General features: G+C 40.5%; 3 protein-coding genes across 9 annotated transcripts in view; 2 read left to right on the forward strand and 1 right to left on the reverse strand.

Annotated features, from left to right (window-relative positions):
• The first annotated feature begins 815 nt into the window (after window positions 1-815).
• Window positions 816-1863, forward strand: LOC126409892 (amino acid permease 3-like). Of its 2 annotated transcripts, none has more exons than XM_050076642.1 (3): window positions 816-1025; window positions 1183-1419; window positions 1582-1704. In XM_050076642.1, the coding sequence occupies exons 1-3, from the start codon at window positions 941-943 to the stop codon at window positions 1593-1595; spliced, it is 336 nt and encodes a 111-aa protein (XP_049932599.1). In that variant the 5' UTR covers window positions 816-940; the 3' UTR covers window positions 1596-1704. The 2 variants fall into 2 exon arrangements, with proteins under 2 accessions (XP_049932599.1, XP_049932600.1); XM_050076643.1 differs by lacking the exon at window positions 1582-1704 and adding an exon at window positions 1711-1863 and having other exon boundaries at window positions 817-1025.
• A 2390-nt stretch (window positions 1864-4253) lies between these two features.
• Window positions 4254-13554, forward strand: LOC116249644 (probable amino acid permease 7). Its single transcript, XM_031622820.2, has 8 exons — window positions 4254-4344; window positions 9668-9931; window positions 10005-10238; window positions 10329-10422; window positions 10610-10824; window positions 11167-11291; window positions 12060-12287; window positions 13035-13554. Exons 2-8 carry the CDS (start codon window positions 9781-9783, stop codon window positions 13434-13436), a joined length of 1449 nt encoding a protein of 482 aa, XP_031478680.1. The 5' UTR covers window positions 4254-4344; window positions 9668-9780; the 3' UTR covers window positions 13437-13554.
• Window positions 13555-13613: 59 nt separating this feature from the next.
• The window catches only part of LOC116249642 (proteasome activator subunit 4-like), a 54151-nt gene continuing 45775 nt past the window's right edge, over window positions 13614-21989 (reverse strand). For 4 of the 6 annotated variants that reach the window (XM_050076638.1, XM_031622813.2, XM_031622815.2 and 1 more), the window contains exons 31-35: window positions 15890-15971; window positions 15487-15611; window positions 15304-15396; window positions 14173-14326; window positions 13614-13774 (exon numbers count right to left, since the gene is read on the reverse strand). In XM_050076638.1, coding sequence (XP_049932595.1) covers window positions 13733-13774; window positions 14173-14326; window positions 15304-15396; window positions 15487-15611; window positions 15890-15971 — 496 coding nt within the window. In that variant the 3' untranslated portion in view covers window positions 13614-13732. The other 2 variants (XM_031622814.1, XM_031622817.1) reach the window with 2 other exon arrangements.

A 21989-nucleotide genomic window follows, 5' to 3' on the forward strand; every position in this document is an offset into this window, starting at 1 on the left:
TGAATGGACTAACAATCATGATCCACTTGTATGTTTTGTCTTTGCATCACTGCACTACACATTTAAAGTCTATTGTTTTTTTGCTTGACTCAACATTGGATTGAATCTCACTTGCTTTTCAAACAATGTCTAAGTTGGCCAAGCAACTCCAAATAACCAAAGTGTTTTTATTAACTAAATAGAAAACTAAAAGCCAAAACAAGAAAAAAAAATCTCTTGAAAATTACCAAATTACCCCTTGTGGTGATTCCCATTTTAGATGCATAGCATGGAAAGCACCTCCACAAAATTGGAGGTTTAAAAAATAAGAGGAATGTAGGTGTCATTGAGAAGAATTGTTTTTTCATACTCGCACGCAATCTATAGACAAACGTTTAATATTGCATATATTTAATAGAACCACTTAATATTTAGGAAATTACAGATAACTATCGAACTTTATAAACAAAATACATACACTTGGTAAACAAAAAGTTGCTAAAATATATCTAAATCGAGTAGTCTACCTTAACATGCAAGTACTCAAAAAACGAGAGCTTCTGCGATTCTAGAGGCAAAAAGCAAGAGAGAAAAAGATATGAAACTATTACTCCTTTTAAGCACATTTTAATATTTTTCATTCATGAAGCGCGTGATTGAGAAACATTTTATTTAGTCAAGAAGTTATTCATAATTTTTCGAAGTCTAGGAAGTTATCTGTAAATTCTTTTGGGTGGTCCTCGTTCCGGCTGCTCACCGACACTTGGGGTTCTCCGATTTGGGTTTGGCGTACACGTCCGGAGTGTAATCAATCCACAACATACCTGTCATTTACCAAACCTTCTTACCGGCCGATCGTGGATCCCCAGCTAAAAACGTACTGAACTGAAGAAATGCCAATGTCGACTTCTTCTTCTCCACCTTTCCCATCCGACGCGGAGAAGAATTGGAGTGTGCAGCAATGGAGGAGGAAGAAGATTACGCCCAGAAGCCACTGCTCGCTACTTCATCATCATCATCTTCATACGACCTGGTGAAAAAAACAGGTGAACACCCAATCTCCCAGGAGCCCAAATTTCAGATTTCTCTGCTTTTCGGACGAAACCAGAATCTTGATTCCTCTGTTTTCCCTCTGATTGTGAAGAAAGATTTGGTTGGCATTCTTGCGAATAGCTAAAATTTTGATCTTCCTGTTGTTGGCAGGGAATTTCTGGACTACAACTGCCCATATAATCACAGCGGTGATAGGGTCAGGGGTTCTGTCGTTGGCATGGAGTGTGGCTCAGCTGGGATGGATTGGAGGCCCTCTTTCAATGCTGATCTTTGCAGCAGTCACTGTGTTGTCTTCATGGCTGCTTGCCGATTGCTACAGGTCACCTGATCCAGAGACAGGGTCCATCATCAACCACACCTATATGCAAGCTGTAAGGCAGCACTTAGGTTAGTCAATTCTCTTCAGTTTTCTTCGTATATGATCTTATATCAGAACTAGACTTAGGCCTCACGTTAATCTTAATTCTTAATTTAGTTCATTCATCTCAGTCGCGTTCAATATGCATTTTTTGCATGTTGATTGAATGCATTATATGATTGTTTGCGAAGGGCTTGGTGCATAGAATAAAACCTTACCAAGCAGGAGAGATGTCGCGAACTTTATGCTTCGTTAGTTGGATTACATCAAAGTCTTGTAGCAGGAAACTTAAGTTTGAGGATACGCTCTCCTTGTGATAGGCTAGAAGCAGCTTCATGTAAGGAAATCCTTGGTAGCCATGGAAGGAGTTAAAATTTTACATGGAGGCAGGCACAACTAGAACAAGATATGTATCCTGTTTGGATTGAGGAAAAAGAAGGAGCTGAATTTATATTGTTCTTTTTTTTCCTTTCCATCGCATCCAAACAGTTTTTCTTTTTTCATTTTGCTCTTTTTTTAGTTAGCCAACAGAGTACAAGAATGACCACCCTCCTTTGTTTTCCTTCATCCAAAAAAAGGCGCGAATGTGTGCCTGCTGGTTATCCAACTGCAACTTGAATTAAATATTTCTGGGAGGAAGAAGAAGCTAGCTAAGGCTCCCCACCTCCTCCCCCTCCTGGTTGCCCCAGAGCTGCGTACAATTGCATAGAAAGTTGATGCTCAAAGGGTTCAAGCTGGAAACTCGTCTTCTATTAATCACTGGTTCCACCAGCTATGCCAAACCCCTGCAATTAATTGAACAGAATTTCTATTGGGTGGGCAGAATATCAGCAACAGTGATGAACAATATATGCTAGTACATAAAAATTCTTGCCAACATGTTAATGATAAGAAGGGGTTTTAAAACAACAATAAAAGTCCGTAAATGGCCTAAGAAAAGCGTCCATAGATAATAGAGACCAATATAAAAACCTTATTCACTGTCTAATAGAGCAGCTGTGGGGTATTACGTCCAAATGGAGCACTTCTGAATAAGGGCCCAAACTAAGGTTGTGGCGTGCACGTCTCAGTTTTGCCAGTTGCAGTGAGGACGAACCTGTTGAACGTCAGGTTTCCGTTCCCACCTTCCAGTCTCTCTTTTCCCCCTTCTTACTGTTTGATGGCTTGGGCGTCTTTGAAGAATTCAGAGGACCTAATGGATCTGTTCTCTGAAAGGTAAATTCTAACTGCAACTAATGGCCAAGCCTTCATGGGCAACAGTTTGAGAGAGGTAGAATCCAAAATGGGTGTTAGAACGTGGAGTTGTTTGAATCAATTGGTAGTTGCAAAGTAGATGAATTAAAAACCAAAGGTATCAGCAACAGTACACATTTGGGCTTGTCTCAGCTGATACACATTTCATTCACATCCTTGCCCAAACAGGGATTAGGGGGAGCCAGAGATCTTGGCGACGGGTGTGCTAATCCAAAACTTTCACGCATGGAGGAGTACTAAGGATTGGTGTGGGCAAGTGCCCACACTAGACCATTTGCGGCTCTGCCACTGCTTAGGGGCCAGGCCGACCTATATCCGCTCATCAGTAATAACAAATAAGCCTGGGCACTGGACCGAGCCGCCGGCAGGTACTCGGTACCTGGTTCGACTCAAGCTCGAGCTCGAGCCGAACCGATGCTGGCCCAAATTTCGGGTGTCAGGCTGGGCTTGGGCTCGAGTTTCGAGTGTCGTGCTGGGCCAAGCCCAACTCCTTATCGGGGCAGGCTGGGCCGGACCCGATGCCCAGACTTAATAACAATAATGACTAATTTTAATTTATTTAGTTAAATTCCTTTGTATTTTTTTTTTAATGCAACCAACCTAGCCTGACTTTTGTTATATCATTTGTAAATTGAAATTGGTTAGCTTCATACAAGTGGATTTGCTCAAAACCTTCAAGCCCAAGATTGAGTTGAAGGTGAAAGAGCACGCAATAAGGTGGGGATTGAGATCAAAGCCCTGGAACTATCATATTGAGGTTTTCAGTAAAGACATTCGATAAGAATAATGCATGTTTTCAGGAACGCTATGTTCTCGTTCCCAAGAGATCATACGTTGCGACCATAAATGTTGTTGCTAAATTCAATAAGCAAAATGTGGCTATAAACGTTGGTACTAAATTCACCAATCAAATGGTGGACGGAGAACATGGTGTTCTTGAAAGGTGTGTTCTAAAAAAAACCATAATCTTCTATCATATTGCGTTTGTATTTTTGTACTTTGTGGTTGGATCGTATTTGCCAATTAGTTGGATCTTGACCCATATTGTGGATCGTTCTGGGCATTGGATGCCTACAACTGCAATGGGTTCCACAGCCAAATAAATGTACAAAAAGGTAACTTAAGTGTGGATCTTAAGTTCAACCTAAATTTTCTAGTTTGATGAGCGATGAATCTTATTATGGATCTTCTGCCATATCAACAAAAAACATGTTACAATAGATCCATATCTTCTGGTTTTAAATTGAAAACCATCAGTATCCGCCTTTATTAAGTCAGTACGCGTCTGAGTCCTGTTATTATATGCCAGGACAAGGCAACGGCTTTGCTTGTAGTTGGTGCAAGTGGATCTGGATATGGAGCCGGTATTAGAATCAAAGGGTAGAAACTGGCCCCACTCAACAAAAGTCGTATAGGATTGGATTAGGTTTGGATCCAGACTGTTATCCATTTTCGTGCATACTAGCATGACACATGCACATACTTGGTTCGGTTCTAAAGGTGACCCGATCTGAAATAGTTGTTTTGGTTGTTAAATCCTGCTAAAAATGAAGTGCAGCTTCTGTTAGTGCCATATAATTAAAAAAATTTCTCCCTCTATTTGAAGGAGGAAAGGATGAATTGGCATGTACGCTCCTTCAGCAGATCATGATGTATGGCACCGCAACAGCATATACAATCACTTCTGCGATCAGCATGAGGTATTGTCATTTCACTGACAAATTTGTTTGCACGCTGAAGGTTTGTTTGTTCTTTTTCACTTGTTTTTTTTTTTTTTTTTGCATTACTTTGATGGTACAAATAAATCACTTAAATCTTATTTGTATTCATATAAACTTGAGATTTCAATCTTTTAAGTCATAATAAAATTACAAATTAAATTCATTAGATTAACTACAATGAAACAAATAATTGGTTTAAATCTCATTTGTATTCATACAAATTTGTGATTACGATCCTTTAAATCAATGACTATAAATATGACAAGTTAAAGTCAGTGAATAAACTATAATGAAACAAATAAATGTGTTAAATCTCATTCGAATGCATACAAACTTATGTCTTTTAATAGGATAATGGATTCCTATGGATGCTATGTTGCTATGTAAAAAAAATGGGGTGGAAACATTATGCTGACTGATATACATTGGATCAATACTAGACACTAAGTTCTAAACTGTAAGAGCAAAGAGGAAGAGACATTTGACTCTCAATGAATGAAATACTACTTCTGCTCACTCAAGAAAAGAAACATTTTTTCCACGCAAACGTGCAGCGTTTCGCATTCACAGAATGCTGAGAAACATGTGCTCCAAATTGCACTAAACGGCAGTTTGTGCTTGTTTTTTCTGTTCTTGGGATGCCAGGAATTAGACGTTTGATTCCTAATGTCCTGCCGGACGGAAATCAAAAGTCCTGTGAGGGTAAAGGTTCTTTTGATTTAAAACCATATAATAATTATAATACTTTATAACATTCAAGTGATTAAACGATAAAATACTCCTATAGTTAATCATGTTCATCGGAAATTCTCATTCTTTCTCTCTCTTTCTCTCTGACCTGATCGCAGTTCATCGTCTGTCTTGGTTTACTGTTATCATGTGTGTATAAGATTAAAATGTTTGGGAACTGAAAAGGAATATCGAATTAAAAAAATGAAGTAATCGGTCGGAAATGAAAGGGGACATATGGGTTCTTGTGGCCCAGTGGGAGACTAAATTTGGAAGCCATACTTTGTTTCAGACTTAATTGCCGAACATGGTGAAGAAAACCATGAATATCTTGACAAATGTTTTGGGAACAAAGGGAAGCATATAGCATAAAGGGCGAATATCTGGCATCCGTGTTCTCTTGTTTACATAATTACTAAAAAAATAAAAAAAGAAGTAATTGGACTTAAAAGGCTGGGTGTCGGGTCGGTACCTTGTATCCGGCCTGACCGACTCAGGCCAAGCTCCTGCCCGAAAAAGAGAACCGACCTGGGTGGGCCCGACTGAGCCCTGATAAAAAAATTTTAATGCATATTTTATTAATTTATATATACAATGATAATATTTTATTAAAATTAATTATATTTATATATTATTTTATATTAAAAGTTTATATTTTTATTTAATTAGGTCAAGCTCGAGCTCAGGTTTTAGGTGTCGGATTAGGTTCGAATTTGAGTTTCGAGTATCGACCAGCTCGAGCCTGAGCCTTAGGCTTAATTGAACTGTGTTTACCAGCAACGGCAGCTATTCTAGATATTAAAGTTAAGTTGAATATGACCCTTCTGAAATAATTTTTTTTTTTGGCTGAATAAAATTAGTTTCAGAGAGCTATCAGCCGATTGTTCTAGAGTCATGAGCTAGTGTTTCTCTGTTCCATCAAAGTCTTTGCTACAGTTTACTGTGTATAGGAATAGCACGTCATTATGTGACAATGACTACAAAATTCAACCTAAAATTCCTTAGTTGTGAACCGCTGCACTATGCCTCTTGAAGTTCAAGTAACAGCCGTTTATTTTCACCTTTCAAACACAAACAGTGTTTGATATAAATCACTTCCAAAAGATGCGGGAACTTTTGTTTGTTCTATACTCTTCTCGTTCTGTACCAATAATTGAAAGGTTGTCCTCTACATGATGCCTTTCAAAAGCAGCCCCAAAAGGGTCCCCAGAAGAAAAATCTCTTCAAGAAGTGCTTTATCTACAAGTTGTTGTAAAGAGACCTTGGATGTTGAGCTTTACTTGACGCAGCCAATGAATGGATTGAGAAACTCATGGAAAGATTCCACCTGCTTTAATCTCTTGGAACAACGTAGTGTTCGTCTTTTGCTCCTTTTTCTCTGCTACTTTTCTTTGGTCCTCGCCTTTTGTTTGAGTGAAAAGCCTTTCGAGCAGCCTGAAAGTGAAAAAGGTTGTCTTTTTATAAGGATGTGTTTGGAAGTCGAGAAAACATAGCCAAGTTCATGAACTCCAAAGTTGCTGCTGCTAGTAATGCCACCGGACTTCATGTAGCTGAACTTGGTCGTAGAAAAACTGGAACTTTCATGAACTTCGTTGCATTTTCACCTCATGCAGCTGAGCTCTGTCTGCAAATGGGGCAGTAGAAAGATGAGCGAACTAGAGAAGAAATGGAGAGCAAATTTTTGTTTTTCGTTGACAGGAAATGGAGGAAGACCCTTCATCTTTTTCGCCCGTCTCGCTTTATAGTCAGAATACGAGTAAAGTAAAGTGGTCCCGTGCTTACCCTTTATATCTTTGATGATCCTGAAGAAGATTCCAAAGCTATGTTTGTATGAGTTGACATCAAAGTGAAATTTCTTCGGAAAATCTCTTCCCTTTTTAGTGAAGGCACAAAATGAGAGGGTTTTAAAAAGGTCCTTTTACAAATCTGCAGCTCATTGGTGTAGCCTAAGGCTAGAGATTGGCCAGAATCATGAGGGGTCCTATGAATTCTTAGTTATATATATATATATATATATATATATATATTATAGTTTCAATTTTTTTTTAACAAAACTGCAGTATAATTTTCTAAAATTTTTATACTAACTAAATAAAAAATGTAAAATTACAACTAAAATTTTTTCCATAATAATTGAAAAGGGGGAAGAGGGTGGGGTGTTGTGATTGGTTTTGGTTTGCATACTTGTAAAAAAAAAAGAGAAATTCCCAAATTTGCCCAAAAATCCCCTTTTTGTCATATTCATGTCATACATCACTTTTATTTGCCAGGTCAATTATGACGATTCATAATTGGGATAATAAATAATGTTATTCGTTTGGATTTCTCCACCAAACAACAAGACCATATAGCCCAACTTGAGCCAAGTTTAAGCTTGGCCAGGCAAATTTTCAAGCCTTTTCTTAGTTAATAATTGTATTGGAGTTTTTAGGCGCTAAAAAAATATAGTCTATGGGCTCTGGAATGGGAAATTATTGTCATTGGGAGGTGGGATGAGAATGATAATTGGTTGTTGCATCCTTCCGGCTTTATTGGTTCTCTAGCTTCTTCTTCCAAAAGCAGGAACTGTATCATTGTTCGTAAGTTTTCATTGTAGCATTCGGAGGACCGACAGAAAATGCACTCTATCTATCGCTTGTGAGCAGCATGTCTTCAAAAAGAAGAAAGTGGTCTGGGTTAACTCCTTATCATAAATATTTGTGTGTGTAGTGGCAATGCCTCACTCTAGATGAACAATTGTAGTCATACGGGTTCTTGTCGTGTGGTTGGAAGAGCCTAAGGGGCAGATACTCTTGTAGATTGTGTTACATAGAAGGTTGGAAGATGCAACCATATTGACACTTGGGTTGCTCCCTGGATAGAGCATATTCCATTAATGTCATGGGTTTCAGTTAGGGGTGAACAATTGAGTCTTGAGCTCCACTCGTTAAAGCTCGGCTCGTGAACGAGTTCGAGCCGAGTCATTTGCTTAACGAATTGAGCGAGTTCATGAGTCGGCTCGTACAAATAATCGAGTTGACTTCGAGCTCAACACATAACTGCCGAGTCAAGCTCAAGCCTTAATCAAGTCGATGTCGAGCTCGAGCTCAACACGTAATAATGAATATCAATTCTATTCAAACGAGTTTGTCAAGCTTTAATCGAGTTGAGCTCGAGCTCAACACGTGAGCTAGAGCTCAACACGTAACGATGAATATCAATACTATTCAAACGAGTTTGTCGAGCCTTAATCGAATTGAGCTCGAGCTCAACACGTAACTGCCGAGTCGAGCTCGTTCCGTCGAGCTATTCTTGAGCTCGAGGTTTCATCAGTCAAGCCGAGTTTGAGCTGACTGAACTCCGGCTCAACTCAGCGAGTTTCAGTTGATTTCGAAGATTCCTTTTGTAATGATTTAGTTGGAATAGAACTCAAAGAAACTATCGTCCAAGATAGAAAAGGTGGACGGCAATGGAAGGTTGGGCCTGTTAGTCGTCCAATGGCTGGTTCCATCAACATCAAGTTGAGCAACTTTCTATCTTGAGGTACAGACATGTTTATTGCGGGACGAAGACGTTAGAAAGGCTCCTTGGTAGTTGGTTTAGAGTGAGCCCTCTCTTTGGAGCTAGCCTTCCAAGGTGAGCGCAAAAGATTGCAGGATTCAAGGTCGATGCTTCCACTCAACTCCTTGTTTCCATATGATGTATGGTCTGCTTCCAGTGGTTCGACGTGTCATCTTTACCATGTTTCAACTTGTGCATCGGTTATTCCTTTTTTGCAGCACATAGAGTTGATACTCTAGATATTCAAAATGAAGACTGACTGCCTACCAACCTCTGCTCCATCCATTGCACCAACTTCATGAAGGAGTAAAGCCTGAAACAAGCACTATGGAGTCGAGCCAAGTCTCGAGCTTGGCTCACTTGTTGTACATTCCTAATAAGTAATTTAGAAGGGAAAAAACTTTTCATTTATTCGTAAAAAATCAGATGGTAAAAAACAAACAGCAACCTTTCTGGCTTTCCCTTGCTTTTTATCAGCTGTCAATAATGAAATATGCCGGACATGACAAGGAGGCATGTTCTTGTCGAAATGGCCTCCTGTCCAAAATCTGACAAACTGATATACAACCAGAAACGAAACTAATTCTCCACTTACCAAAATTAATGTCTTGAGGGGCACAGTATTGCGGGTTATTAGCGTACACTGTTACTAAGGTTGATCTTGGTCAGGTGGTTTATTATCGGTTACAAGAGCTTTAATCACCTCACAGAATCACTTTTTACCAAGAACACAGTCAATTAGTAGAATCTCAACTTTTCAAAGTTTACCACCAAAGACAAATTGGATAGAGACCTTACACCAACTTTTAGGGCTGCCAGCTTTACTGTTTCTCAATCTTCAATGGCCCATAAGAGTAATCAGTTGACAGTGCCCAATAGTGGCATCTGTCATTTATAATGCAGACAACCATGCATGTCCATGCAGGTCCTTGTCTCTTCTAGGAAACCATGCATTATTGCTAGCTTCACATTTAACTCGTTAGGGGCCTATCAGCTCTGTGTACATGATTCTTCCATAACATGATGGAACCAGGAGGGAGGGCCTATTGGTATTCATCACAGATTTCAGAGCAGGCCTGATATCAACCGTGAAGGAAACCGAAGGACCTGTAACTTTTGAAAATCCAGCTCAGCCTAGCCCTCCAGATGCTTGAAGTACTTCATATTATAAAAACCCAACTCCTCACTGTGAAGCAAACCAGAGGAATGCAAGAAATGGAAATCGACAAGAAAGGTTCCAACTCCGACGAAATATCGACTTGCAGCCAGGAAGATAACGAAAACGTGATAAGGACTGGTAACTGGATCCCATCTCTATTGAATGCTTGTTTTACCGATTCCGTTTCTTGGTAACACTTTTCTTCAATCAGGAACTACATGGACATCTGTTGCCCATATTATTACGGCCGTGATTGGTGCCGGAGTCTTGTCTCTTGCATGGAGCATTGCGCAGTTGGGATGGATAGCTGGTCCTGCTATGATGATACTTTTTGCAATCGTCACTTGCATTTCTTCTTTCATGCTCTCAGATTGTTATAGATCACCAGATCCTGTCACAGGAAGACGAAACCACACATACATGAGTGCTGTTAGAATCAATCTTGGTACGGTGCATACATGAGCTGCCTCCTTTCTTCCCACTTGAATTTTGAGAGTGCAGCTTGTGTGAATTTTTCTTCCTAATGCTAGTCCAGGTAAAAAGCAGGTATGGATTTGTGGGCTGATTCAGTATGCCACACTGTATGGAATGGGTATTGCTTATACAGTCACTACTTCAACCAGCATGAGGTACCCTTGTCCATAAACTATGAATATAAACCATACAAAAACTACTTAGTAGACGTATAGCTATTTATCGTTCAGTTCCAGTAAACCGGAAATATGATTTGGTTGTTTAAAGATAAGGACTTGGACATGAGAAGCAGAAGCTAGACATTCACTCGGGGCTTATCTTTTCCTAAACTTCTTGTTGCAGAGCCATCCAGAGGTCCAACTGTTTTCACAGAGAAGGACATCAAGCAGCCTGTACATATGGTGATAGCTTGTACATGCTGGCATTTGGGCTTATTCAGATTATATGCTCCCAGATACCAGATTTCCATAACATGAGCTGGCTTTCAACTGTAGCTGCTATCATGTCTTTCTGTTATTCAACAATTGGGTTTGGACTAGGCGTTGCGAAAGTAATTGGTATTGATTCTACAATTCTCTGCAGTTTCCTTTTTCCTTCTTTTGTGGGCTTTAAATCTTTACACATGAGCAAGTGTGTCCACACACGCATGCTGATTGGGGAAATTAGGCAATTTTTACGGTTCCATTAAGCTCTTGAGTTTGTGAGAACCGATCCTTCCCTGTTAACTTCCACAAACTAACTGATCTTAAGTATTAGCAAGATTAAGGCACCATAAGACAAACTGTATAAAGTTCTGAAATTGATTTTCGTTATGCTCTTCAAATTGGACAATTGGCAATAATTCTTCCCGTTTCCAGAACTTTTAATTTGGATTTGCCCCGTGGATTTTGAAACTGCAGAAAACGGGAAAGCTTACGGAACCATAGAAGGAGTTCCTAGTAGTCAGAAGGTATGGAAGGTTTCACAAGCGCTGGGCGATATAGCATTCGCATATCCATATTCCATGATCCTTCTTGAGGTTGAGGTAAGCACGGAGAAATTAAAGTTCCCTTGAAAAAGTTAAGGAACTGCATGTAAATTATTTTTCTATTATTTGTTTCTGCCATATCCTTACTCTGATCTTGACTCTTCATGCTGAAAATAACCTCCAAGAAAGAGCCAGTATTTCAAAATAAAAAAACTTGACAGCCTGTTTGCATGGATAAATGAGAAAGGATTTAGAACAGAGAATTTCGATCCATGTGGAACTACTATGTAACAAGCGCACATATGCGGAGAAACCTCGACAGACTCAACATTTGCAATCAATCTTTATAAATGCTCACGTCTCTTATAATCCCTTAACCCTGATATTTGTTTTAAGATCACGTATCCACAGATTCATTGTTAGATGGAATGGACAAACGACTTGTGAGACTGATAAGATTGATGAAAACAACAATTTCCAAGCTCGGGCCCCTTGGCTAGTTGCTTGAGGGCAAGGACGTGCAGACTTGCTAGTTGCTACTCCGATCTGATTCAGAAACTCTAATTTTTTTTAGAAGGTTGGACACAAGGACAGGAATTTGTTTCATCGTTTAATCAACAAAAAGTTTCAAGATTCTACCATGCAAAACAAAAAGCGCCCTTCTCTGAGAAGAATCTTCAAAAATAACTAAGAATTCATGGAATAAACTAAAATATAACCCGAGTTGGATAATCTGATGACACTTCATAAACTACGTGAAGAATGAGAAGCATGGACCTGATTTGATCATTACTTCTTTTTCTCTGCGCATACTTTTCAAAACAGGACACTATCAGGTCCCCGCCGCCTGAGAACCGCACCATGAAGAAGGCGTCGGCCGCTGCCATCGCCATAACGACTTTCTTCTACCTCTGCTGTGGCTGCTTCGGCTATGCTGCATTTGGGAATGCAACGCCTGGAAATCTCCTCACAGGGTTTGGGTTCTATGAGCCCTACTGGCTTATTGACTTCGCCAACGCATGCATCGTCGTCCATTTAATTGGCGGCTACCAGGTAATCTTCCTCCACTCCCTTGTACAGTTAGACTCGAGTCGGCAGCACGTGTTCTCTTGTCGGCAGTAAAAAAGAAACAACACTAGCCAAGAGGGAAGTAGAACACTAAATGTTTCCTATTTTATAAGAAACAAAAAAAATTGTTGATGGGCAGGCTCCATGTGACGCCCATATTTTAGCATTGAATCTAAAAAACAAGAACGCATTCTTCGACAGCTTCCACCGCAGACGTGGTTGCAGGAGGATGTCGCACTGGTTTAAGCGATTGTCTGGTTTATTTGCCCTTTTATTTGATTATCACGGTATAACCTACTGTTAATTGTTTCTCACCCACACCTACATAGCTTATTTGATTTATTTGCCCTTTTACATGATTATTACGGTTATAATACACTGAACGCTGTTCCTCACCCACACCCGCACCTACATGACATAGCCAAGATGACTTGTTGTACATGCATTTGCTGGGAAACAGCCTCCAGATGAGTTTGTATAAAAAATATGTTGTTTCACCATGTCACGTACTACCTTGACAGGCATAGCGTACGTGCACGACACTTTAGTAATTTTAAAACTGCCATGACCTTCAGAGGGTATTTAGTCCCTTTGGATTATCTCTTCTCTTCCTTGTGACATACTTTTGGGTTTTAACTTTTATTAAGGAATGTTTTCCCCCTCATTCACTTCTTACTTTCTAGCTTATGCCTTTTAATTTGAGGGTAACTGTGAACGGCATTTCTTTCTCAGGTGTACAGCCAACCGGTGTTTGCATTTATAGAGAAGTGTCTCTCTTCCAAGTACCCCAACCAAGGGTTCATCCATAAATTCTACACTATAAAGATCCCCTGCCTGCCGCCCTACAGAACCAACCTCTTCAGGATATGCTTCAGGACTGCCTATGTCGCGTCATCCACAGGGATAGCGATGTTGTTCCCTTATTTCAACGAGGTGTTGGGTGTCTTGGGTGCCCTCAATTTCTGGCCTTTGACCATCTACTTCCCAGTTCAGATGTACTTTGTGCAGAAAAAAGTGAGGAGGTGGTCGCAGAATTGGATCCTCTTGCAGTCTTTTAGTCTCGTATGCTTGTTCATTTCTTTGTTTTCTCTGGTGGGTTCCATTGAAGGGCTTATAAGTGAAAAGTTAAGCTAGAGACGTGGCTGATAGCCTTATAGCTGTAGGGGCAATATTACACGTCACTCTTTTGTATAAATGTGGGGCACATTGTGTTGCCACCTTCTGTTCGTGAATAAACGTGTAAATTTTTTTATTGAGAGCGGATATAAAGGTCATTTCTTATATTGAATAAACTTACCCCTAGAAAGAAAATGGCAATAAAATCACAGGCCATGAGCACAAAAGATGCCCATGTTTTATATGCATTTATTGATTATGATCAGGAGTTCACACACTAGCCTTTATTTCCAATAGCTTTCAACAAAATGGCATCAAGCAAAATACGAAAAGGAAGATGACGTTTCATCCAATATCTGCATGCAAAAGAAAAAGAAAAGAAGACTGAATAAATAGGATAACCAAAAGTAACTGAAAAATAAAGCTCGGGATTATGACTTCTGTAAGTGCTTCTAGTAATTAATGTGTGTCCGTGATTATCAATTGCATCTTAGAATCCAACCAAGACTGAAGTCGCAATAAATTTTAGACATGAGCGACCTGGGTGGCAATACTTTTCTGGAGTCCTACTCGGAAAAGGTGTAAAATCGAAGGTTTTTGAGCTCAAAGGCTAGCTAACTGCTCAAGGTAAGTTTGTACTTGAGGGGTAAAAATGGCCATTTCACGATTGGGATAGTTCACAAGGTTTCCTATCCGATTTTTAAACAACTTAAAAGACGGCTGGTAGCACATAAGAAATAGCAATCTGACTAACCTCGAGCTGTTCTTTGGTGAAAGAACCCTTTTGCATGATCCAAGTATCTGAATGGGTCCGCCGAAAGTCAGCAATTGCCTTGGTGACTGTGGATTTTATTGGTGAAGGTTCTACAACGAATCGAGCTAATAACGTCACAGTATCAGGAAGCCAGCTGCAATGTCAATTTTAAATGGAAATAAGACAAAATGCTGTCAGGACAATATGGTAGTAAGTCATGCATTAACAGTCATATTCTCATGTTTAAGCAACAAAAAACGGACGTCATTTCCACACAAGCATGGAATCAGAGCAAAGTAAGAACAGAATACAAAGCTTCCATAACTCAACTACGGATTAGGCATTGCTTTGTCAGGCTAACAAAACCAATAAATGTGAAGACTGCAATGGAAAATGTAGATGTCAAACAAAACAATTTCTTAAGAATGACACTGCCTTGCTGTAGTTGCCCGACTATAAGAAAGTCCGGTCTTAAATTCAGGAAGCGTCACAAAAGGGAGCTGTTCTTACTTCTTCCCTTTTATAGCTGACAAGCAATTCCAAGTTAACTAGCCAGTAGCCAACAACAATTTCTCATAACTGGTCCTTTATGTAATGGTAGAAGAAAATGGAGCATGCTACATATCCTACTCATGCTCTTCATGCAAAATCTATTACAGAAGTAAAGAGAAACCAAATAAATTAGATGAAACATCCGGAAGGGCTTGGAAGTTTGGAACAACAGGCCAGGTGGGTCAGCTTAAATGCATCCAAGAACAGGACTAGAAACAACCCCCAGGGCGGACATCTCTTGCTGTATGTCCAGGATAGCAACAAGGAATCAGCCCCACTAGGAAGAGGCAGTACATAAGTGGTTCATCAATGTCACCCAAAAGAAGGGGCAGCCTGCATGAAGAAAAACGTAAATTCGCTTGCTTTAACAGCGCGAAGCTGTCTAGGAATTTAATTGTGATAAACAGCAGGGTAATGTGTACACAGGAGAACAGGAGACAAAACAACCACCGCCATCAATATGCACCACTTGATATGAAGACGTAGTCTGACTTGCTTAAATCTAATGCAGATAGAGACCAACTTGAGTCAACTTAGCATAACATGGGACCATTTTATCCATCATGTCAAGGAGAATACCTGGGCATGTCATAAGGAACTGACAATACTAATGCGACTAGAGCCAAGACAGAACCATGCAAGGAAGCTGAAGAAACATCAAAAGCCAAATTCCTGCATGAATAACAGAATATTACTCCATCAGAATGAAGGTGTCCACAGAAGCAATATGTAATTCAAAAAGTCAAATTCCACGTGAAAAACCTCAGCTTTCTTTTTGTATAAAGAGAGAATGCCTCTTCATATGCTCTGTGACGGAAATTCCCAGCTAGATCTTCATCACCACTATTCATTAAGTCAGCAAGCACAGTTGCTGCATGCTCCCTTACCTGTATTCCACAAAACAATGAAACAAATGTTGTTTTCTGTAAAACAAATGCTGAAAACTGTTCAGTAGAATATGAGGCAATTGAACTTTTTTTGGTCAACATCACCAAGTTTCCTGCGATCAGCTAGGAAATCTGAGATAAAAGCACATGCCGTGGGCCTATGCACACTGAGATATAAAGATCCGACATGTTTTGGATAAAGAAGGTTTCTCATTATATCATTTGTTCTTCATCGCCATCAACAGAAGAATGCACTTTAAGTTAGTAATAAGTCCTACCTCAACCTGGCTGTCTTTTAGTAGCATCTCAATTTGCATCCAGATTTGTTGCTTGTCTTGAACTGAAAGAAGAAAAATGTGCCTAAAATAAGAGAGAGAAATATTGTCATGAAATTGCATACATCATAGAAATCTTATTCAGACCTGCAGATAGCAACTGAAAGAACACTTAGAAATTATGCTAGCTGTCACTATAGGAGATACTAGAAAAAATAATGTTGGAGGCAAAATCTTATGAGAGATTGAAAGCATAGGAAATTAGCTACCAAGACAATATCACAATGTTATCACAACATTACGGAGAAAATCTCATGTATTTGGTTAATAAAGAGTTTTTCTTCTTCCTTTCTCATTCTTTAATTTTTTTTCCACAGTTGTTCTAACTCCCATGGTTACGACTGCAATTTACAAGATTTTGCCTCCCTAAGATCAGAGCGTCCATAACCATGATAACCTTGCTGGTACTTTACAATAGAGGCCTTTATAAAGACATGGAAGTAGATTCACTGTGGCAACAAAATTGTGCATGCTTTGACTCGAGATGGTATTTTATTCCAAGAATGAGTTCCCTATTGAACGGTTGAGTTTAAGACAGTAATCCAAACTCATTGGAATAGGTATACGGTATACCATCAAAAGTTATGTCACTTTCCTGTCCTCTAGATCCACAAGGCTGCATATTCTGAAGTCATATATTTTCCATTTGTATACATTGAAGTGGCATTGCAAAACATAGCGGTTTGATAAGTTGAAGATTCTTAAAGTGTCCAGGATTTTAGCACATGCAACTAATTTTCTGGAATTTAAGGCTCCTTTAATTTTTTGTTTAAATAAATTTTCTTTCATTGCTATCCACTTTTTTCTTATACTTTAATTATAAAAAGAAACTGAGGAATACCACAAGAAAATCGTCCTAATGTTTGATTTCTCAGAAACCTAGCATCTCCCTCTCCGTTCTTCCAGAACAAGAAAAGAAAAGGAAGCAGAAAACAAAGAAAAGGTTCAAGAATGCTAGCCATACTATCTTTATTCAGCATGGCAAGTTTCCTTTTCCAGTTATAGGAAGAAACTTGGTTTGAATAAATTTAGAAATGTGATGAAGCAACCATAACTAAATTGCCACCAGAAACGCAAGCAATGTATAGATTCAGATTTTCATGCACAGATATGAACCAAAAATGATGTAGAGGCCCCTTAATGAATTGGAATTGTTACAGAGCATTTCTACACACAATAATGTGGCTCAAGGGTGTCTTGAAAGCAATCAGTTAAGATAATTATTCCATACAAGGAAGTAAGATAATAACGAAGTAAGACACTATTAAGCAAGCAAAGAAAACAAGGAATGAATAGTTAGACATGTTGGTAGCAGCCGCCAGCTCCTGAACTCACACGCACTCTAATTACAACTCAAAGTCAGGGTTAACCTTCAAATTCCCGAATTTCATTCATAAGCTGGGTGATTCTCGACACCCTCAGGTATGTAAGAAGAGCCTACAATCGGGTCAGATCTGTTTTCATCTGAGACCCAGAACTCATTATTTCTCATAAAGTTCCTAGCTCTATCATATTCACAAAATAGTCCCTGTGACTATTAATCATCCCCCCACCCGCGCCCCCCTAAACTTCACCTTGTCCTCAAGGTGAGAAATCTGGGAAGTGCTGTTGAATTTCAGTGGAGTCTTCCTATGTGGGTTCAGTGGCCCCTTCTCCCTGCCATTCCACCAGCCATTGAGTGTAAGAGTTCCCTCCTTTACCTTACTGATTTTTTGCTTGAGCACTCGGAAGGGAGATATAGGCCCTTGCAGAGATGGAGGAAGAGTGGTGTCTGTCATCGTGGAGGATGCCGACTCATAATATGGTTTCAGCCTGGAAACATGGAAAACAAGGAGGATTGAGCGGCCCTCAGGCAGTTGGAGCTTATAAATTACACTCCCAATTTTGTCAATAATCTGAAATGGCCAAGAGTACTCTGAACATTGGTGTATCCCTGCAGACTTCCAGTTACCCCTCAAGGACAATTCTTCAGATACACCTTGTCTCCGACCTGATATTGCATGTCCCTCCTCCCCTTATCATGTTGTCGCATCATATGATTTTGGATTTCAGTTGCAGTACATGATGTTGTTGCTTCATATAATGTCCAGCACCCTATCTCAACTGAGAAACTGTCCTTCCATCTTGTCCAGCTGATCAAATTGGAGTCAGAAGCGTTGTAGATCAGGGGTTTGCCCATATACTACTTCAAATGTGGGTCTGAATGGGATGTCGTATTATATGAATATTCAGCCCATGACAAGAATTCCATCCAATTATGCGGCTGATGCTCAGCATAGCACCTGAGAATTGAGATAGGTTTCTAGAATGTGATTAATCACCTCCATTTGACCATCTGTTTGTGGATGGTAAGCGCCAAGCGGTACTCATATTAAGAGTTGTTCCCTGCAGCTTGAAGTAATTTTTTGCCAAAAGTGACTCAAGAATAGAGGATCCCATCCCCATCACTAACTATGGATTTTGGCATGCCATGAAGTTTTCCTACACTGTCTTGGAAGGCCTTGGCAACCTCTTCTGCTGAAAATGGATAGGCCAATGCAATAAAGTATGCATATTTAGACAACTAATCAACAACAACCAAAATGACTGATTTACCTTTGGATTTAGGCAAGTCTCCATAAAATCCATGGAGATATCCTCCCATATGTGGAAGGAAATTGGGAGAGATTGGAAAACGCCTGCTGGACAGATGGTTTCATACTTATACTTTTGACAAACTTCACAAGCCTTCGCATATACCCGTGCACTTCCTTCTTAAGTCCTGGGCCTCCTGGCTAGTAGAAGGAGCATCTAATTCTTCAATAGGTGCCTTCTACACCTTGATGGCCAGCTTCCAAGGTGCCATGAAATTGAGACAACAACTGCGCTGCCAATCTAGACTCCAGGGGAACATATATTCTGTCTTGGTAATGTAAATATGGTTCTTTCCAGTGGTACCCAAAAGTGCGTACCTGATTCAGCTCAAGCCCCTTTTCAATTCCTGCACTATGGGGGAGGTTCTATGCTCATCTTCAAGCCGTTCCCAAAAGTCTGCTATAGGCCGAATCTGAGTATTCAGCTGCAGTGGGTTCAATAGCTGATCCTTCTCGCTTCCAAAGCTATGTGACTGTCCATAGCTACTAGATTCTCAGTCCCTTTTCTGTAATAGACCTCAAACTCATAACCCAACATTTTCAGCACTCATTTTTGTTGCGAAGGAGTAAGGGATTTCTGCTGTACACAATAGAGCAGAATAACTTGGTCTGTATAGACAATAAATTTGCATACTACTAAGTACTGACGCCACTTTTGAACCGCAATCACACCAGAGCTATTAGTTCCCTCTCATATGCTGATTTACCCCTGAAGCTTTCCCCAATGGCCTTGCAAAAAAAGGCTATTGGCTGTTGTTCTTGACTGAAGACTGTGTTTACTTCTAAGTCTGAAGCATCAGTCTCCACCACAAACGGCTTGCCGAAATCAAGAGAGAGTATAGGTGCCTTAGTAATGCGTCCTTCAACTTCTCAAACGCTACCATGTGGTCCTCATTCCATTCCCAACTCTTTTTTTTTCAATGTACCAGTCAATGGGGCTGCGATTTTTTCAAAGTCTCTTACAAACCAAAGATAGTATCCAGCTAGCCCGACAAAAGCCCAACTGGCTGCCTCATCAGGTGGCTGCCAGTTTTCAATGGATGTTATTTTGTTATCTTCCATGCTAACACCTTGGCTGGCCACAGTTTGTCCCAGGTAGGTGACCTGTCGGGTACCAAAGGAACATTTACAGGCCTCAGCGAACAGCTTATGATGCCTTAACTAATGCAAAACTGTCTTCACATGTTCATGACTCTTCTCTCCTGCTGTAAATAAGTATGTCGTCAAAAAATACCAAAACAAACTCGCACAAATAAGGTCAGAAGATGTCGTTCGTTAATGCTTAAAATGCCATTGGTGCATTGGTCAAGCAGAAAGGCATGATCCTAAATTTGCAGTGGCCTTCATGTGTTTGGAATGTCGTCTGTGGGCTGTCTTCGGGGTCTATTCTTATTTGATGGTACCCACCTCTTAGGCGAAGCTTGGTAAACACTGCCGCACCATAAAGTTCACCCAATAATTCTTCTATGACTGGAATTAGATAGCGATTTTGATAGTAATGGGGTTCAAAGCCCTATAATCCACGCAAAATCACCACGTTCCATCTTTTTTTTTTTTTACTAAGAGTGCAGGAGAAGAGTATGGGCTCTTGCTGGGCTGAACGACTTCCTTCAACATCTCGTTAATTTCTCAATCTCCTCTTTTTGAGAATGACTACATCAGGGCCTCAGCTTATCAGGAGACAACCCTGGCATCACCTCAATCTTATGATCCAATGCTCTTACCAGTGGGAAACCTCTAAGCTTTTCGAACACATCCGAAAACTCATTTAATACAGATTGTAAGAAGGAGAGAGAATTACCTTCCTTAGTCGCGTTCATCATATTGTCCTGCTGTAATGTCATTAATAAGAGATGTAAACCTCCTGTTTTAACAACTGATTTGGGACCTGCGTCAGCCTCCCATGTCAGCCCTCTATTAGCTTGTATACTCCGTTCACCTTCCGATCTTCGAAATTTCTTCTTCATGTTTTTAAAATCCCACTTAACTTTAACCAGCTGCTTCAGCCATTGGATACCTAGGTGTACTCCACCCCCACCCCCCGGCAAGAGGGTACAACTCTACAAAAAAATTCTAGCCCTGTATTTCAACCATTTCCTGAGTGCATTTTCCTTTGCAAGACAGGTGGCTACCGTCCCCAACTACATGTGAGGACTCACTGTCCACCAGAATACTAATCTTTCGCCTTTTAATCTGCCTTCAATTCTCATTACCTGACGCGTGTCGCCTCCCACCAGAGCATGAAAAGAGATTTCTGGTGAGGAGTCCACAGTCTTTGACTATTCGTGGCCCCTTCAGCTGGCTCCTCTCCTCCCTCATCAACGAGGTACACGTGTAATTTCTTACAAGCGCGACCCCGAGACCATCTTTCATCACAATGAAAGAACAAACCCTTCTTCCTGCGATCCAACATTTGATCTGAGCTAAGGCGTTTCACCAGTATTTGTTTAGTTTCATTAGCAGCCTTTATCATGTTCGGTTGTTCCTTAACCTCTTCAACAGGGCTCGAGTTTTTCCAAGCTGGTGTCCTGGCCATTCGGCTATCTCGAGCCGAATTTCCCCTCCTTTACCTTTTTCTTCCGCCACCTTCGCCAATTCAAAACTCTCCAAAAGGGTCTGTGGTCTAGCTGCCTGTACCTCTATTTTAATTTCTTCTTTTAAACCCCGCACGAAAGCTCTGATTAAGGCCTCTACATGCCATCCATGCACCATATTGCTGAGTTCCTCAAATTCTGCTTGATAATCGATTACATCCCCTTTCTGCTTAATTATTGAAAGCTCTACATTATAATCCAGGTAGACCGACTGGCCAAACCTATCGGTGAGTGCCTGCACAAAGGTTCCCCAATCAGGTTTGCCTTGCTGGACTACCAGCCACTGATACCATCGGATGGCTGCGCCCTCCAAGCGCACCGCTGCGAGAGCTATTATTTGCTTTGTCGGAATGCACTGGCAGTCAAAAAACTGCTCAGCCTTGAAACCCCAACTCAGCAGGTCCTCCCTCGAGAATTTGGGAAAGCCCATACTTGGCATCTTTTTTTGGCTGACGCCTTCCCCATTTTTCGGTGCGTTTCCAGTAGAAGACGATGGAGCCATGGAGGCATACCTGGATTTACAGTCGATGGTGAGTTAGCAGGGGTGCGTGAATCATGTTGATCTCGTCCTTCATCCCCTCGATTATTCAGGCTCGACGAGGGATTTTCAGGCCGTTGTCGTGCCACCGTACGTTTAAGCACTTCTTGCAGCAGCATCGTCATCGCTTGTTGTCGGTCACCAGCGACTGCACCTGCTGGTCGATGTCCGTCATCCTCTAGAGTCTAGCCTAGCTCTCCCAACGTCTTTCTCCACCTGCTCCATCCTGCCAGACATCATCCTCCTATGATCCTCGGCTTGTTCCTCGTGCTCTCAAG

This window comes from Nymphaea colorata, chromosome 3, assembly GCF_008831285.2.
Source record: "Nymphaea colorata isolate Beijing-Zhang1983 chromosome 3, ASM883128v2, whole genome shotgun sequence".
NCBI classification, from domain to species: domain Eukaryota; kingdom Viridiplantae; phylum Streptophyta; class Magnoliopsida; order Nymphaeales; family Nymphaeaceae; genus Nymphaea; species Nymphaea colorata.

Coding starts and splice junctions, on each gene's coding strand:
- LOC126409892 (XM_050076642.1), top strand. CDS start 941: ATGGAGGAGGAAGAAGATTACGCCCAGAAGCCACTGCTCGCTACTTCA. Junction 1,026..1,182: donor CGACCTGGTGAAAAAAACAG/GTGAACACCCAA, acceptor TGTTGTTGGCAG/GGAATTTCTGGACTACAACT.
- LOC116249644 (XM_031622820.2), top strand. CDS start 9,781: ATGCTTGAAGTACTTCATATTATAAAAACCCAACTCCTCACTGTGAAG. Junction 11,292..12,059: donor TGATCCTTCTTGAGGTTGAG/GTAAGCACGGAG, acceptor TTTTCAAAACAG/GACACTATCAGGTCCCCGCC. Junction 12,288..13,034: donor ATTTAATTGGCGGCTACCAG/GTAATCTTCCTC, acceptor TTTCTTTCTCAG/GTGTACAGCCAACCGGTGTT.